Raw genomic sequence first — 16,481 nt, 5'->3', positions numbered from 1 at the left:
AACTTAAGATCACGAGATCACTTTTTACCCTCTATTAATCTAATAAACACTATATATATATATATATATATATATATATATGCACACACACACACAGTTTCCTAAAAGATGAATGCCACTTGGCTACTCATACACATTGTCCAAATCGATAATCGTGTATAGGAATAAAAGAATAAATAGTATAACATCCCTGATGGTTCACTAAGCCTGTCCTCACATGACCTGATTAGTCTTCTGAACTCTTTTAAATTCTGTCTGCAAGGGACTGAGGTTTAGCAATCAGCCTTTCTTAGTTCTTTTCCTGAATAAGAAAGATTGATATGTGCTTTGTGAATTAGGAGAGAAAGAAGTTAAATTTGTTAGAAATTTTCACTGTTAACATGGCTAAGGTAGTGTTTAAGCTAGGAGACGTAAGTACTTGAAAGTGATATTGTTCTTATTTCTTTTGTTTTTTAATTGAAGTATAGTCAGTTACAATGTGTCAGTTTCTGGCGTACAGCACAATGTCCTAGTCATGCATATACATACGTGTATTCATTTTCATATTCTTGTTCTTATTTCTTAATAGAAGTAAACTTTACGAAAGGTGAAACAGATTTGTATGGGAGGGGAGGAAAAGTATATTCTTATATAAAATTTGAACCTGTTAAATTTAGTTCAGCACTTCGTTCTCTTAAGATACTTCACATAATATTCAGATTCTGCCATGTAATTATTTTCCATGCTTTCTTGTTCTGTATGACTTTAGCAAGTAAATAAGGAAGTATAGAATGATGTCCCAAAACCTGGGAAACACATAGATACTGTATTCATTTTAAGTTTTGTCAAGTGACTATACTCATAAAAGCAATACCTCCATGAAAAGAACATTCCCATCACTGCATGCCACCTTCCAGTCAGTCCCTACCCATTATAAACATCTGTTGTTCCAATTTCTGTCACAGATTTGTTTTGTCATGTCTTGAATTCATACAAGTGGAATTTTGCAGTATGTACTATTTTGATCAACATACTACTCTTGAGATTCATTCATGTTGTGAGTGTATCAATAGTTCATTGCTTTTTTATTGCTTGTTAATATTCCATTGCATAAATGTATCATGATATTGTTGCCTTTTCTCCCATTGATGGACATTCAGGCTGCTTTCAGTTTGGGGATATTATGTATAATGACACAATTAATGTTTGTGTACAGGTCTTTTTGTGAGTGTTTCTTTGGGGTAAATACCTAGGAGTGGAATGGCTAGGTCAAATGTTTAAATTTATAAGATACTGCAAAGCACTTTTCTGAAGTGGTTGTACAGTTTTATACTCCCACCAATGACGGTAGAGAACTCCATTTGCTCTCCATCCTCACCAACATTTGATATTCACAGTGCTTTTAAATTTGCCATTTATGGGACATGAAGTGGTCTCTTGTTACAGTTTTCATTGTATCCCTCTGATGACTGACAGTATTGAACATCCTTTGATGTTTTCACTGGCCTTTCAGGAACAGAGATCATAGGCTTTTCTTCTTATTGGGTGAGAGTAATATTATTTTGAGGCCGTTGATATAACTTGGAAATCAGAAATGACAGAAACATTTTCCTACTTGGTTTCTTTTCTTTTTATTTTCTCTGAAGACTCTGTTGTAAAGCAGTGTTACTGCTTGGGCATCAGTGCATTGCCTTTGTACAAGCATTGCTCCCTGGCCATCCTTGTCACTAAAATGAAGTGGTGAACATTTTAATTTTTTTAACCAGCTGCTGAAGATTATCTCTTTAGAACCATCAGCACTTATTTGTTGGTTCGAAGCCTACTAGGTATTTAAAAATACAGAAATACAGTGTAATTATTATTTTGACCGTATGTAATACGCCTGTTCACTTAGTCATGTAGCCAACAAAACTTTACTGATTAACATGGTAGACAACTCAAAGATAAAGAAAACACTCTCCTTGCACTAAAGTTCATAAATTTGCAACCACAATAAGGCTGTTTAATTTTATGTAGACTGAGAAACATCCTACAATCGATGTACAGTAGGGATTTACAAGATAGATAACTTATAGTTGAAAATGTATTCATAAATGTGATAGTCTTTTGGGTGTGTCTTCATTTATCCATTTAATAAATGTGTTTGGAGCACTACCATGTAGCAGGTACTTTTCTAGGCACTAGAATGAGAAAAAAAAATGATGAGTCCTGCCTCATGGAGCCCATAGTCTAGTGGACTGGTATGAAAGGATTACGTAAGTAGAACTTAGGGCATTTGTGATGGAGGAGAGAGAATGGAAAAGGTCTGGGGGATGGCGAAGGTACCACTGTGATTTGTCCATGGATGAAGAATTGGGGAGTCAATTAGAGAAGCCTAGAAAGGTTTCTCTCAGGATGCTATGAGGTTCTGAGTGTTACCTAAGCTATTTGGGTTTCGTTAAGCAGGTACTGAGGATTCTACAACTGTCGATCAAGAAGATTAATCTGGAAAGAATATATATGATGTTTTGGTATGAGAAAGGGTGAAGAAAAAGAGAAGGAAGTTATTTCTAATGTAGGTGAAGAGTGGTCAACAACAGAGGTGGAGGGATGGGGAGAAGTCACAATGACGGAATCAACTGGGCAAGAGGTATAACAGGATCAGTAGAACTTGGATTAAGGAAAAGAAAGGAAAAAGGGATAAAATAGGGATGAACTGGCATTTTTCAGCCTTGTAAGTGGGAGAATACAGATGTCATTTAACTGGTTACAAAGTGATGTTAATGCTGGCTTGAATGTGTTTTCCAGGTTTAAGTCAAATGGAAATTGCTGAAATACCAAGGAGTGGTTAAGAAGGAAACTTCACTAGACATTAAAAATTTAGAAAACATTAACATTTGATAATTGAATCTTTTCCATTACACAAATTAGATTTATAAGGAAGTCAAAACCACTATAGTTTTTTACCTCTTTTTATAATTCTCTCTGATCTTTTAGGAATTTAAATGGATAATTCTGGAAGTTTGAACAGAAGAATTCCTTAAGTCCTCTGGTTGTTTTATTCTTAGGTTTTTCTGATTGGTATATAGTTCAGTAAGGTACAAGTTGTTGACACTGTGCAAATATGCTAATACTGTAAAGAATTCATTCTTGTGCCTAATTTGTCTGATTTCTAGAGGATAGTCTCAGTCAACAAGAGATACATGATTATTTTTTTTATCATGTCTCCTTCTCATCTAATTCCATGAAGGAGAGGAGCATTAGCATACAACAGATAATGAGTTAGAAAATAAGAAAGTTAACCTCAGAAATGAAAGCTTAAAAAAAGGGTAGCCGATGTTTAATGCCTGTGTAACTTGGCAAGAGGGACATATACGGCTTAGTGATGCCCAACATGTGCTTAGAGGTGGATTGTTAGTGGATGTCTTGGGGGTTCTGTAAGCTAAATGCTTAGAATCAATTAATTGATGTTAGACACAGAGATCTGTTTTTATCCCTCTTTATCTTATTTCTGGGCGTTTCCATTCTCAAGAGTCAGAGAAAGTAAACCTTACTTTGATAACTTGTTTTTTGTGGTAAGAGATGAGACTTTGATAAAACACAATTATTTTTAATGCCTTTTTTCTATACCAGGGTGTTGTATATATTTCAGAATTTTACCTTTAACATTTCTCAGATTGGAAACCATTCAAGAGTAGTGTACCTAGAGTATCTCGCCTAGTCTTCTGCTCAATTTATCAATGAATGTTTCTTGAACCATTATTAAGGTTAGTGGTACCTAGCACTATGTCTGGTATCCTCAGGCTTTTATAATCTTAATTACCATAACCTCTGTGCTTCTTTTCCTGACCATCTCCCCAAATCCACATACATATATATATATACACACAAAATCATATACACAATCACACAAGTAATTGCTCATGTTTGCATAGCATCTCCATAGCTGCATTATAATATAGCATTGTATATAGTCATTTGCTTGCTAAGCTCTCCTCCAGGAGATTGAGTATTGAAAGGAAAATACAAGCTTACTTATCATTGTGAAGGCATCAAATACAAAATAGTTACCTATTCATTGGAGTGAATCATATTGAAGAGAATATTTACCTGCATTGACAAATTTACCTATATTAAATATCCATTTAGAAATTGTCATAGTTAAAACACATAGAATTCCTATGAGTGCACAAAATGAGTTTGTTAATGGACAAGTGTAATTCTTGATCTCTCAAAGATTAACATGAATATATTTTAAAGTCATCTTTGTCTAATGATTTTTAGCAGTGAGTGGATAAACGATAGGGTGAGTAGATACAAGCAGCTTTGTGAGAGCAATAATCAGTTCTTTTTCAAATGGAAAATTGTACTACCTCTCAATTTTGTACATTATGCATATCATGAGATTTCTGTCTTTGCTAGCAAATGAAAAGAATAATGTTTCAGTCTAGAGATACAGCAAAGGTCAGTCATGACATTACTCCTCTTACTTTCTTATGTAGCAACTGACATGCAAATATTCAGGGAGCCCCAAAATATGTTTGGATTATGAATGCTACCTCTGAAGTTACCCACAGTGCTTCCAATGAAAATGGAGAAACTACCCACGTTCAGAGACCAACCCACATCACAAATCTTAGACTTAGCTCTGCCAAGAATGATCTCAGTTATATTTTCCATCATAATTTTTCCTCCGAGGTTCAGTCCGGTCTCTCCAACTGCCCAGTTGATATGTTTTCCTTCACTCACATCTCCAGTGAATGACTAAATCCAGTGTGTTTACCTCTGAGATATCACTTAGTTTCACCCACCTTTCTCTATTTCTGCTACTGCATCCCCAGTCCACACTACTGTTTTCCCTCATCTTAACTACAGCAATATTGCCTGCTTGGTCTCTCTACTTCTACTCCAGAGCTACTCCAGTCCATTCCTTCTGCAGCCAGTGGTAAACAACACCTTGCATAGTGCCTGGCTGATAGGAGGTGCTCAATAAATAGTTGTGTAATCAGTGAATGACTGAATTAGTGAAAAATATTTGATAAGCATGGCAAGTACGAACAGGAACTACAACTTTTCAGAGCCAGTGAGATTAAATCAAACATTTCTAGTCCTTCATCAATTCCATTTCCACATCATCTTGCTTTTAAAAAACAGTATTGTTGCTTTTTCCATACACTCACTGGATCTTTTTTACCTACCAGATGGCTTTTAAATAAATAAGTGTATGGCTCCAAACTGATAAGACCTCTAGAAGAACAAATAATTTGAAAATGATCTGTGTCTCCTTTCTAATATTATGCCTTAAGAGCCAGTTTTTTATTGTGTGCAATATGTTCCATAAGGAAATATCTCACGTTTTTAAAACAATCCTAGTAATTATGTAGAAGGAATTTTACACCTGAAGTCATGTGTTCTGTTGTCAGTATCGCTTAATAAGAGAGCAAGCATGGTCTTAGCCAAGAGCCTCCTTTTGATCAGAGAAAGGTCAATTTGTTTTCTTAACAAATCTAAGTAATTGGAAAGAAAAACAGCTCTTGAATGTTCCCAGGTAGTTCTCCTGAAGTTGTAATGAATGATTTAGAAGCCAAGAAGGATTGAATAAATCTGTGAACCTAGAGAGGCCTAGCATTGATTTTAGCAAAGTAAAACCTATTAACTTTGCAAAGTTGTGTGCTTTATAACAACAGCTTTCTTTCAAGCAAGGACCACTAATTCAGATGCCTTCAGAGGGCAGTAGAATGCATGTAGGCTCCACCTAAAGGCATTCGAATTATTAAAGTTCTAATGGCAAAACACGTCTGAGGACAGATATAACTTGTAGCCTTCAGTTTCAGATCCCCAGAGGCAGAGGTTTAACATACATCCTTTTTTTCTCCCCGTTGAAATTTGCTCGAAATTGAGAAATACATATTTTGGGGGTTTGTTCTACCAGGACATTATTTCTTGGGGAAGAAAGAAAAAAAAAGCCCGAGATATTCTCATAAAGCATGTAGTACTTAAAGCACTTTTTGACGAATTCATTTGGTATGCACATTAACAGCAGTGATAATAATAAATGTATATATCACTGATGTGGATAAGATAAACACATACGAAGGAAATTTCATTGTGATTTGATATTAGGTAAATGTCTCATTAAAATAAATTGCTACTGTACATAATTTTCCTTTAGTTCATTGGCAGGGTGTTTGCTTTGGAAAAGGAACAGTCTAATTCTAGTTTTAAGGGTACTTCTCATTATTCTTTTATAGCAACCATTATCAGGAGCAGATGGGGAATTATACCAACGAACATATCTACTATTACACCACACAGGAAAAAGAGTACTACATGAAATCTAACAAGGCCCCCTCCTGCCTTCAATTCCTGTAGCAAACTAACAAAAACATTCATGTGGTTTCAACATTATTATTAGTGTGACACAATGAATGTTTACTGAAAGGCAAAACAAATGAGACTAAGAGAAATAATAGGCTAAAAAGGTGCATTTTATTTTTGACTGATCATTTATGATAGCTGCTCCTCTTTGATTTGATTTAGTTGGCAAATCCCAAATAAAAGATCTGTTGGTCCTTACATAAAAGTTGAATTTGAGATACAGTTCAAATTTGGAGACATTTTATGGTCAAAAGAAGAAAAAAAACTCCTTCAATATTACTTAATACTCAGCTGCAAAGTCTAATACAGAATAAATGCTACCAATGAATGACACTAAATACAAATATTTTATAAATACCTATACAAAAGACAGGCACTTAGCTCTCTCTGGGCTCTTAAAGGGCCCAAAAGAAGAGGGAACACTTAGCTGAGCATTACAGATGAGTAATGAGTTTGACCTGCAACACTTACTTCAGTTGAGGAAGTAGAAAGCCATTCACTTTTACTTGGAGTTGGAGTTCAGGTTGAAAATAGGGAGCAGTGTCAAATAAGAAAACAATAATCCCAAAGCCTGTGGAAGGAATCCACAAGCACATAGAAAGATAGACAGTATGAGACAGCAATGGAATATCTTCCAGGCCAAGGCACAAGATAAAATCCCAGAAGAAGAAATAAGTGATGAGGAGATAGGTAATTTATCTGAAAAAGAGTTTAAAGTAATGATGGTGAAGATGTTCAGAGCACTCAAGAGTATAGATGCACAGAGGGAAGTCTTTAGCAAGAGTTGGAAAATATTAAAAAATAAAAAACCGAAACAGAGTTGAAGAACAAAATCACTGAAATGAGTAACACACTAGAAGGAACCAAGAACAGACTTTATGAGGGAGAAGAACAGATCAGTGAGCTAACAGACAGATTAGTGGAAATCACTACTTCAGAACAGAAAAGACAAAAAAGAATAAAAAGAATAAAAAGGAATGAGGATAGTATAACAGAACTCTGGGACAACATGAAATGCTCTAATATTCACATTATAGGGGTCCCAGAAAGACGAGAGGACCTGAGAAAAATTTTGGAGAGATAATCACTGAAACCTTCCCCAACTTGGGAAAGGAACAGTCACCCAAGTCCAGGAAGCACAGAGAGTACCACACAGGATCAACCAAAGAGGAACACACCAAGGCACATAGTTATCAAATTGACAGCAATTAAGGATAAGGAGAAAATATTAAAATTAACAAGAGAAAAGCAATGAATAACATACAAGGGAACTCCCATAAGATTATCAGCTGATTTTTCAGCAGAAACTCTACAGTCCAGAAGGGACTGGCGCAATATATTTAAAGTGATGCAAGGGGGAAACTTACAACCAAGAATACTCTATCTAGCGAGGGTCTCATTCAGACTTGATGGAGAAATCAAAAGCTTCACAGATAAACAAAAGCTAAAAGAATTCAGCACCACCAAACCAGCTTTACAACTAATGTTAAAGGACGTCCTCTAGTCATTAAACCATAAGAAAAGAGAATAAAAAGAAGAAAGAGAAAAAAAAAAGACCTACAAAGATTGGTTTGGCTGTTTGGGGTCTTTTGTGGTTCCTTATACATTTTGGAATTGTGTTCTAGTTCTGTGAGGAATGTCGAGAGTATTTTGATGGGGCTTGTGTTGGATATGTGGATTGCTTTGGGTAGGAGTGACCATTTTGATAGTGTTGATTCTTCCAATCCAAGAGCACAAGAAATCTTTCCATTTCTTTGTGTCATTTTGGCTTTTGGAGTATAAGTAACCTTGGTTAGGTTTATTTCTAGGTATTTTGTTGTTTTTGATGTAATGGAAATGTTTATGCTGGTTATAAAATTCTGGTTTTTGAAGTGAAAAAAAGTGAATGAAGGGCCTCAAATGGCAAAGTATCCTTCTTTCTTATGGGTGAGTTGTATTTGATTACATATATATATATTATGTATATATAATATATATATATATATATATGCTGCATCTTCATTATTCAACTATTGATGTGCACTTAGAATGCTTCCATATCTTGGCAATTATAAATAATGTTGCTGTTAATAGCAAGGTGTATGTATCTTTATGAATTAATTCTTATTTTGTGGTTGGCTTTAGTCCTTTGATAACTATGTACGTTAAAAAGCTAAAATTCTAAATGTTCTTAGAAACAATGAATAGTACGTATAGGTAAAATTAAAAAATATTTGTGCAGTGAAAAAAAATGAGCTATCAAGCCATTAAAGATATGGAAGAAACTTAAAAGACATGTTACTAAATGAAAGAAGCCAGTCAGAAAAGGCTACAAACTGTACGATTCCAACCAAATGCCATTCTGGAAAAGGCACTGCTACAGAAACAATAAAAAGATCGTGGTTTCCAGGGGTTTGGGGAGAGGGAGGGAGGGAGGAATGAATAGATGGAGCACAAGGGATTTTTTTAGGCCAATGAAATTATTCTGTATGATACTATAGTGGTGGCTAAATGTCATGACACATTTGTCAAAACCCATAGAATGTACAACATCAAGAGTGAACCCTAATGTAAACTATGGACTTTGGTTGATAATAATGTGCCCATGTTGGTTTGTCGATGGTACCAAACATGCCACACTGATGAGGGATGTTGAGGGTAGGGGAGTATGTACATATGGGTGGGGAGGGCTATGTGGGAACTCTGTATTTTCTGCTCAATTCTGCTGTGAACCTGAAACTGCTCTAGAAGAATAAAGTCTATTTAAAAAAAGCCAAAAACAAGCAAACAAAAAAGAAAATAGGGAGCAGTAGTAGAGCAGAATACAAAGGCTTAGAGACCCCTCAGACTTTTCCTTGTATTTGGACTTGTAGTTAATAGGTAGGTATCAGTCTTGATCTCATTCTGGGCTCTCAACCTTGATTCCTGATTCCAGCCACTTTCATTCTTTACAAAAAAAAAAAAAAAAGAAAGAAAAAGCCATTTTCCACATTTTTTCCCATCCTTCCTATTTTTTTTTTTCACTCTTGCCTCTCTCTACCTCTTTAACTGCTGGATTTCTCAAATTTTAGCCATCTTTAAATCCCTGTGACTATCCTCATGAGATGCTCTCGCAGGACTGAGCTAGGTTGAACGTGTCCTGTTGCTGAGCCTGCTATTTTCCTTGAGTATTTATTTGCCCATTTGTGTTGCTTCATTACAAACATTCATCATCTGATAAGAGTTGAAAGATAATTTCTGGACATGTTAAAACCTCTGAGGGTAGTTGTGACTATATAGTCTAAGAATTAACATGAGAGGCAAATTTGTCTAATTTATATTTGAGAAAAGGACCAGAAACATTTTTTCATACTCTTACTTGAATTCTAGGGACAGAGAGGAACAATGGCAGTGACCTTAAGCAGGACAGAAAGAGTAAAGCAGTAGGGAAATGATAATGCATCAGATTTTTATGAAATTACACCATAAACTTCTACCTGGCAGTTTCACAAGTCTCTAGAGGCTTCATATTATTACATATTCTCACTTGACCAGTGAGTAAACTGAGCCAATGATGACTCTGTCTCAAAATAAAACGTTAACAAAATTATAAGAAATCACAAGATTGGATTTTTGACAAACCTACTTGTTCACTGAAGGTTTGTTTTTTCTTTTTTTCGCTTCTGTTTCCCTCAGTCTTCATCTTTTTTCCCAATCACTTTTTAGCTCTTCTATTTTCCTATTCTGCCCAGTTTGTGATACTTTGCCAATTCTTTATCTCCTACATAGCTTATCCAATTTGTCATTGTACAATTTCCCATAACTGCTTCTTAGCTTATTCTTTGTCTTCATTTGTCACATTTTATTTTCCATTTATTGTGTTTTCATACAGTTTAGGAAATTTTTGCAAATACACTTTTTTAAATTTATGCAATATTTTCATATAAAATGTACTAGTTTCTTTGTCTTAGATTTTTTGCTATATAAAAATGCAGTCATTCCTTGCTTGCTTGTAATTCCTCTTCTCTTTCCCCAATTTGACCAGACTTGAAGGAGTTAGATATGTGTCTTATTTTCTATAATTTAGGAACATTTCTCAATGTAAAAAGCATATAGGAAGTTGAGAAGAATTCAGTAACTCTGAAATATGTCCCTCCTGCTCATTTGTCTGCTCTATGTAATTCCTGCCTATCCTTTCTTTTATAGTGTATCTATTTGTACACCTTTGTTCCCTTACACCCAGAGATTCTGACTCAGTTGGCTGATGGTAGAATTCTGGGCTTTTCTATTTTTAAAAAGTTTTCTAGGGGTGTCTTAAGATGCAGTCCTTATTAAGAATGATGCTTTAATATTAGAATCAAAACACAAGATATCTAACCATAGTGAATAATCCAGTAAATTTAATTATGATTTTTTTCTGTCTAAAACTAAGACTAGATGTTAATTGCCAAAGATATAGATAAGGATGCCTATGACTACAGAACATTAATGTGATATCAAAGCTTGAAAATTTCACTAAGAATGAATAATTTTGTACTTAGTTAGAAGCTATAGAATTAAAATTAATATGTTTTTCACTAAGTGAATAAAGTTGATGTTTTCCATTTAATCTTGTAAATCAAATTTTATCTTTGGGCTTAGAGGCTAACTGTAAAACAGCATGTAGAAGTTATTACTTCCTATTTTGATCCATCATTTTGCTGTCTTAATGCTTTATTTTGGAAAACTCTCCCCAAGTAGATCATACATTATAAATACTTCTCCTGATTACAAAATCTTTTCACACAAATGCAGTAGACTATTTAGTGAGCTCTTCTTTCACAAAATTAAAAAATCTGGAGGCCCTGATTTGGGACTCTATATAAATGAGATTTAGATCTAACAATTTTAAATTACTGCTTCATTCTTAGCTACTCAGTCCCATCTCTTATAATAAAACCTTTGTTGATTCTACAATTGGGTTGTAAAAGTCACTGTAACCATCAGCCATGAAGTAGAAGGCCCGAGATCAAAAATACAAAGCAAAGGGGCTGAGGTCAAAATTCTGAAGCACCTTTAGTTTATAGCATTATAAACCAGCAACAAAAATTCTTTGGTTACTTAACAAAGATTCAGAAAGCATTTACTCTGTCATCCTATTTCTCAGTGTATTGTTCCCGGACCAAGGATATCAGCGTCCCCCTGAAGCCTGTTGGAGGTAGAGAAATTCTGGTCCTCTACAGACCCACTGAATCATGATCAGCAGTTTGACGAGATTTCCAGAAGATTCTTGTGCACGTTAGAGATGCACTACTATAGCACACATCTAATAGGTGTTCCGTGAATTTTTAGAAAGTATTTCTAACAGTTGTGGGTATTGGACACCATCTGGGGTACGAATTTGAGTCATCATCTTTCTCCTCCAACTGCTTCCCTGACTTCTGTGTTTCAGGCCAAGATTTCCCCATTTCAGTAGTCATTCTTGATTGTGTGGTCCTGCTAGTTCCCAAAGCCTGTTGATTCTGCCTTAACAGTTCATGTTACCTCTAGTCGTTCTTTTCTGTCACATTATCAAAACTCTAGTTTTAACCCCAATACCTATCTCCCAGACTCGATCCCTAGCTGTTCTACCTGTGTCCCTGCCTTAACATTAGCCTAAACTCTACCTCAGAATTACCTGGGAACACAGCTCTAGCTCTGACACTCCTGAACTTAAGTCATTTTCTGTTGCCCTCCAAGGAATGGCAAACTCCTTAATACAAAGTGTAGTCCTCTCTGCCCAGGCCCAATATACACAGAGTCACACCTCTCCCTAAACTCCCACTGTCTTACAGTGACATAGAGCCCAAATGTATATTCCTGATCAGATTACATTTGCTCACTATAGATCTTGCCTTCTGCCATTCCCTCACCCCCCAACCCTCCATGTCCCTAAGACCTACTCATTCTTTAAATTCCAAATTCCCCCAGAGAGCTCTCCTCTTCATCCTTTCACTGAGATAATCCCTCTTTGAATCTGTAACTTAGGGAGCACCCTGCTTTCTGTATCCTACTGTATATAGTATAATGAACTATCCTTCACAAATACGTCTGATCTTCTCAGCTGGATTATACATGCCTAAAACCTAGAAAACTGTACCTCTTTAAATCTCTAGGAGGTCCAGTGATAAGCATTAATACTAATAATACCATAGCAGTGATGGGATCTCCCCCCTCCTTCCTCTCCTCCCCACTTCTTGCATTCATAGATTCATGTATTCACTCACCAGATACTTGAAACCTCTCATGCACCAGAAGTTGCAGTAAGCATTAGGGGCATGGCTGGGGATAGGATACAGTCTCTGACCTCAAGGAATTTATGGTATAATGGGAATATAGACACAATTTGTTATGAATGGGTGTACCTGTTACTAAGCAATGACTGTCTCATGCAACACCAATCTGAACGGGTGCTAAAGAGGGAGATGTAACTAATGGAACAAAGTCAGCTAATTGCAAGGAAGTGTCACATCTTTATTAGGGCACATTTCATGCATATTTAAGAGAGTATGGTCAGGAAAGCTTATGAATAGCTCAGTAACTGCATAGATTCACTGTGAGGTACTGTGTCCCTAGAATAATGGTCTGTTACCTTTTTGCTGATGTGTTGAGTCTTTGAACTGCTGAGGTTATACTACCAAACATTCAGTATTCAAAATAATACATGAAAGTAGTAAATAAACAAACAAACAAACAAACAAACAAACAAACAAAAACCCAAGAAATTTATGTGGAGTGAGAGTCTAAGGGAGCTTCGACCAGTCTCAGAAGAAATGCTCTCTTTCATTTATTTGGAAAGTGTGTCCTGGAGTTTGCTATGTACTTGGCATTGGGGCAGGGGAAGATAAGAGTATCAGATGACTAGAATCACACGTATCAGGAAAGTGTTCTGTGCACTGACTTTATCCCATCCATACATACGGATTTGTGAGTCTTTTAGATTTAAATATGATAGATATCTCAAGTTCTTATATTATTTCATTTTCTAAACTTCAGATTTAGTAGTGTGTTATTTTAATTGCTTCACAAATTCTAGATTATCTTTTGTAATAAAGTGTAGAGTACCATTTGTATTTAACAGTAAAAAGCATTTTTGTTTTTATGCCTATTTGGTTGTAACAGTCTTTTTGAATAGAACTATTTTTCTGACACTCTACCCTTAAAGTTTCATCCAGGGTAAAAAGTAGAAGATATTTAAGCTTGACACCATCAATGACTCATAAAAATGTTCTGGTGGCTATAGATTATTTTTAAATTTATCACTGTACCTTAGGGATTTCTTGATGGGCTGCCCCTGAAAGCAATTAATTGTCAGTTTAATGTGGTTTTATAATACAAATTACATAAATGGAAACAGAATTTGGAATCTATTTGCTTCTAACATAGTAATGAATTTTTAAAAAACATCTCTAGAGGTTTTTCAAAAATACACTGGCTAAACTATGTTCTTTTTCACCTCTCATATCAACAGTCCCAAAGAAATCTAAATACTTTCTTCACGTTTAAATTTTACAACACTTCATAGACTATTAAACATGGAACATCCTTGTGGGGACAAGAAATCGAATTTGCTCTTGAGAAGGTTTCCAACTAATTGATTTGTAGGACATTATAACATCCTGTAGCTGACAAGCTTTACAAATACAAAAACTGGAGCTGAACTGAGAGGGTGCTTTTTTACTTACACATAAAAAGGTGTCTTTCTGTCTTGTATCCTTTGGATATAGGCATGTCAGTTTCATAGAGAAACTTTCACATGGATGTTTTTTATTTCTTTCTCTTCCAGTAGAACTGCATGTGATAGCACATTGTTTAATCTTTTCTCAAACAAAAGGACATGGGGCTTCATTTTTGTTTTGCCTTTTTGGTATCTCACAGGAACTCCAGGATGGCATCGGGCAGCGGCAAACTGTTGTCAGAGTATTGAATGCAACTGGGGAAGAAATAATTCAGCAGTCCTCAAAAACAGATGCCAGTATTCTGCAAGAAAAATTGGGAAGCCTGAATCTGCGGTGGCAGGAGGTCTGCAAACAGCTGGCAGAAAGAAAAAGGAGGTAGGGTGACAGATAAAATAGGAATTCTAAAATTTTAACAGAGTTATTTTAGCTGCCCTTAAAAAAAAGATACTGTGAAAGATTATAACTGGGGTGAAAAACACTAACGTTAAGGAGCTCATCAGAAGTTAATCAATAGCAATAATTAACTTTTTTTTCTCAAATACTAAAATATGTAGCTGTTGCCAGTTAAATAGGCAGTGCTTTTCTACTGTTTTAAATTTTCAAGTTCATTTTAAAAATTACACAGGATTGTTTAAATATGAATGTCTTCAATATATTCCATCTTCAACAAGCTGAGTCTCAATTATTTTTTAAAGAAGATGGGAAGAGAAATCACAAATGACAATTTTGTAGGAAAGGCTGTTCTTTGGCTAGATTTTTTAACAGCTACAAACGTGACTTGTGACGCTTAAAACCATGATAGTCTTATTTACCTTTTAGTTCCGGACATTTGTTAGTACATTTTTTTTTTATTGACATGCAGTCAGTTACAATGTGTCAGTTTCTGGTGTACAGCACAATGTCCTAGTCATGCATACACATACATATATTTGTTGTCGTATTTTGTTAGTACATTCTTGAAGAGGGACTTGGGCTGAAAATGTTTAACTCTAGAGGGGAAAGGAAAACCTCAGAAAGGTTATTGTTGAATTTAGTCATCATTTAACGTTCCCTTGGAATGCATTGAAAGTACAGAAAGCCACGCGTATGCTGCTGTGCTTGGAAAGCATAGGTATTTTTATAAACGAGATTTTCTACTGTGCTTCCAGTTGTTGCTAGTATTTCCTGTTTCATAAGGGAGGACTTGGCCTTTATTTACCAAATGAGACCATTGTTACAAACAATGAAAACTCAGTTTTATTGCCAAGCTCTTGCTTCCTACCTATCATTTACATAATAGGTGAATTTTAATATTCAGAAAGCTAGAACAACTCATTGATGAGTGTCTTTGGTGAGGAGGTATTAGAAAGGTTTTCGAATTAGGTCCATTGTCTTCGCCCACCTCTTCTGGACGCCTTTGCTCATGTTGCATTGTTCAGAGAGTAGATATAATTCATACTACTGTACAAAATGGATGCATTAGTTGACCTACACACACACACACACACACACACACACACACACACACATCTTGCTGAATTTAAAAAATAATAGCATCATCTAAAAACATTCTTGTTTTAAATCTTGGTTTAGACAATGTTGTAGTTCATACATAGATAATATAAAATAAAGACCCAAACTTTGTAATTAAATTGCTTCCTTGGGAAACTCATACACTTTTTCTCCCCAAACTGAAATCCTTCTGTTAAACACACAGCTATCCCATTATTTAAACAACACATATGTTTACACTATGAACAGGTTTAAACCTGTATAATGTCATTTCTGAACTAGACTCAGTCTACTCTAAAATAAGATGTTAAGAAGTGAGAATATTAAGGAAAATTGAATAGCATTATACAAAAATATGTTGAATTAATAAAGTAGATTAAATTGATTGGAGGATTATTTTTCATTATTATATATAAAGCATTTTTTCTGAGTTTTAAAATAAATTACTCATATATTTGAGTAAAGCATTTTAATATTTTCTATAACTTCTTACCTGGATTTTTAAATTCTTGTTGTATGTTATTGACTTCTAAGTGCAAATTAGAACTTAAAAATGAATTTAGGGCAATATGCCTATTTCATCACATAAGCTCTAAAATTTTAGATCTTTCTAAGCTTATATGAAAGTGGTATATGCTGACTCTGTTGTGAAATATTACACAAACTGTAGGTTAATTACAGCCAGGGATTTGGCTGTAACTCGTTAGAAACACTTCTCCCATTTAAACATTTTGACCTACATTAAATATTGCACTTTTGTTCTTTAAAAAGTCAAGATCAGTTCTTTGAGGTTTTTTTTTAACTCATCTTTTAAACTTGTCTACTTCATGCTACATTTTAAAAATAAATGTTAGCATATTTAAATTTCCACTGAGATCACTTTTGTGACATACTTCCTCAGGATTTTTCTATCATTTAAATTTTATGAAATGTAAAAAAGTAATAAAATATAAGTGCCATTTCTACAAATACAGTCAAAGCTATTTCCAAGCACCCAGT

The 16,481-nt window shown here is 35.0% G+C and overlaps 1 protein-coding gene across 8 annotated transcripts in view; it reads left to right on the top strand.

Moving 5' to 3' along the window:
- The window catches only part of DMD (dystrophin), a 1,840,970-nt gene that overhangs the window by 1,095,349 nt on the left and 729,140 nt on the right, over window positions 1–16,481 (top strand). For all 8 annotated transcript variants that reach the window (XM_045507265.2, XM_045507267.2, XM_045507235.2 and 5 more), the window contains one exon: window positions 14,191–14,366. In XM_045507265.2, coding sequence (XP_045363221.2) covers window positions 14,191–14,366 — 176 coding nt within the window. The remainder of the gene's footprint in view (window positions 1–14,190; window positions 14,367–16,481) is intronic.

This window comes from Camelus bactrianus, chromosome X (assembly GCF_048773025.1).
Source record: "Camelus bactrianus isolate YW-2024 breed Bactrian camel chromosome X, ASM4877302v1, whole genome shotgun sequence".
NCBI lineage: Eukaryota > Metazoa > Chordata > Mammalia > Artiodactyla > Camelidae > Camelus > Camelus bactrianus.
This window is presented reverse-complemented; position numbering and strand designations above follow the sequence as displayed.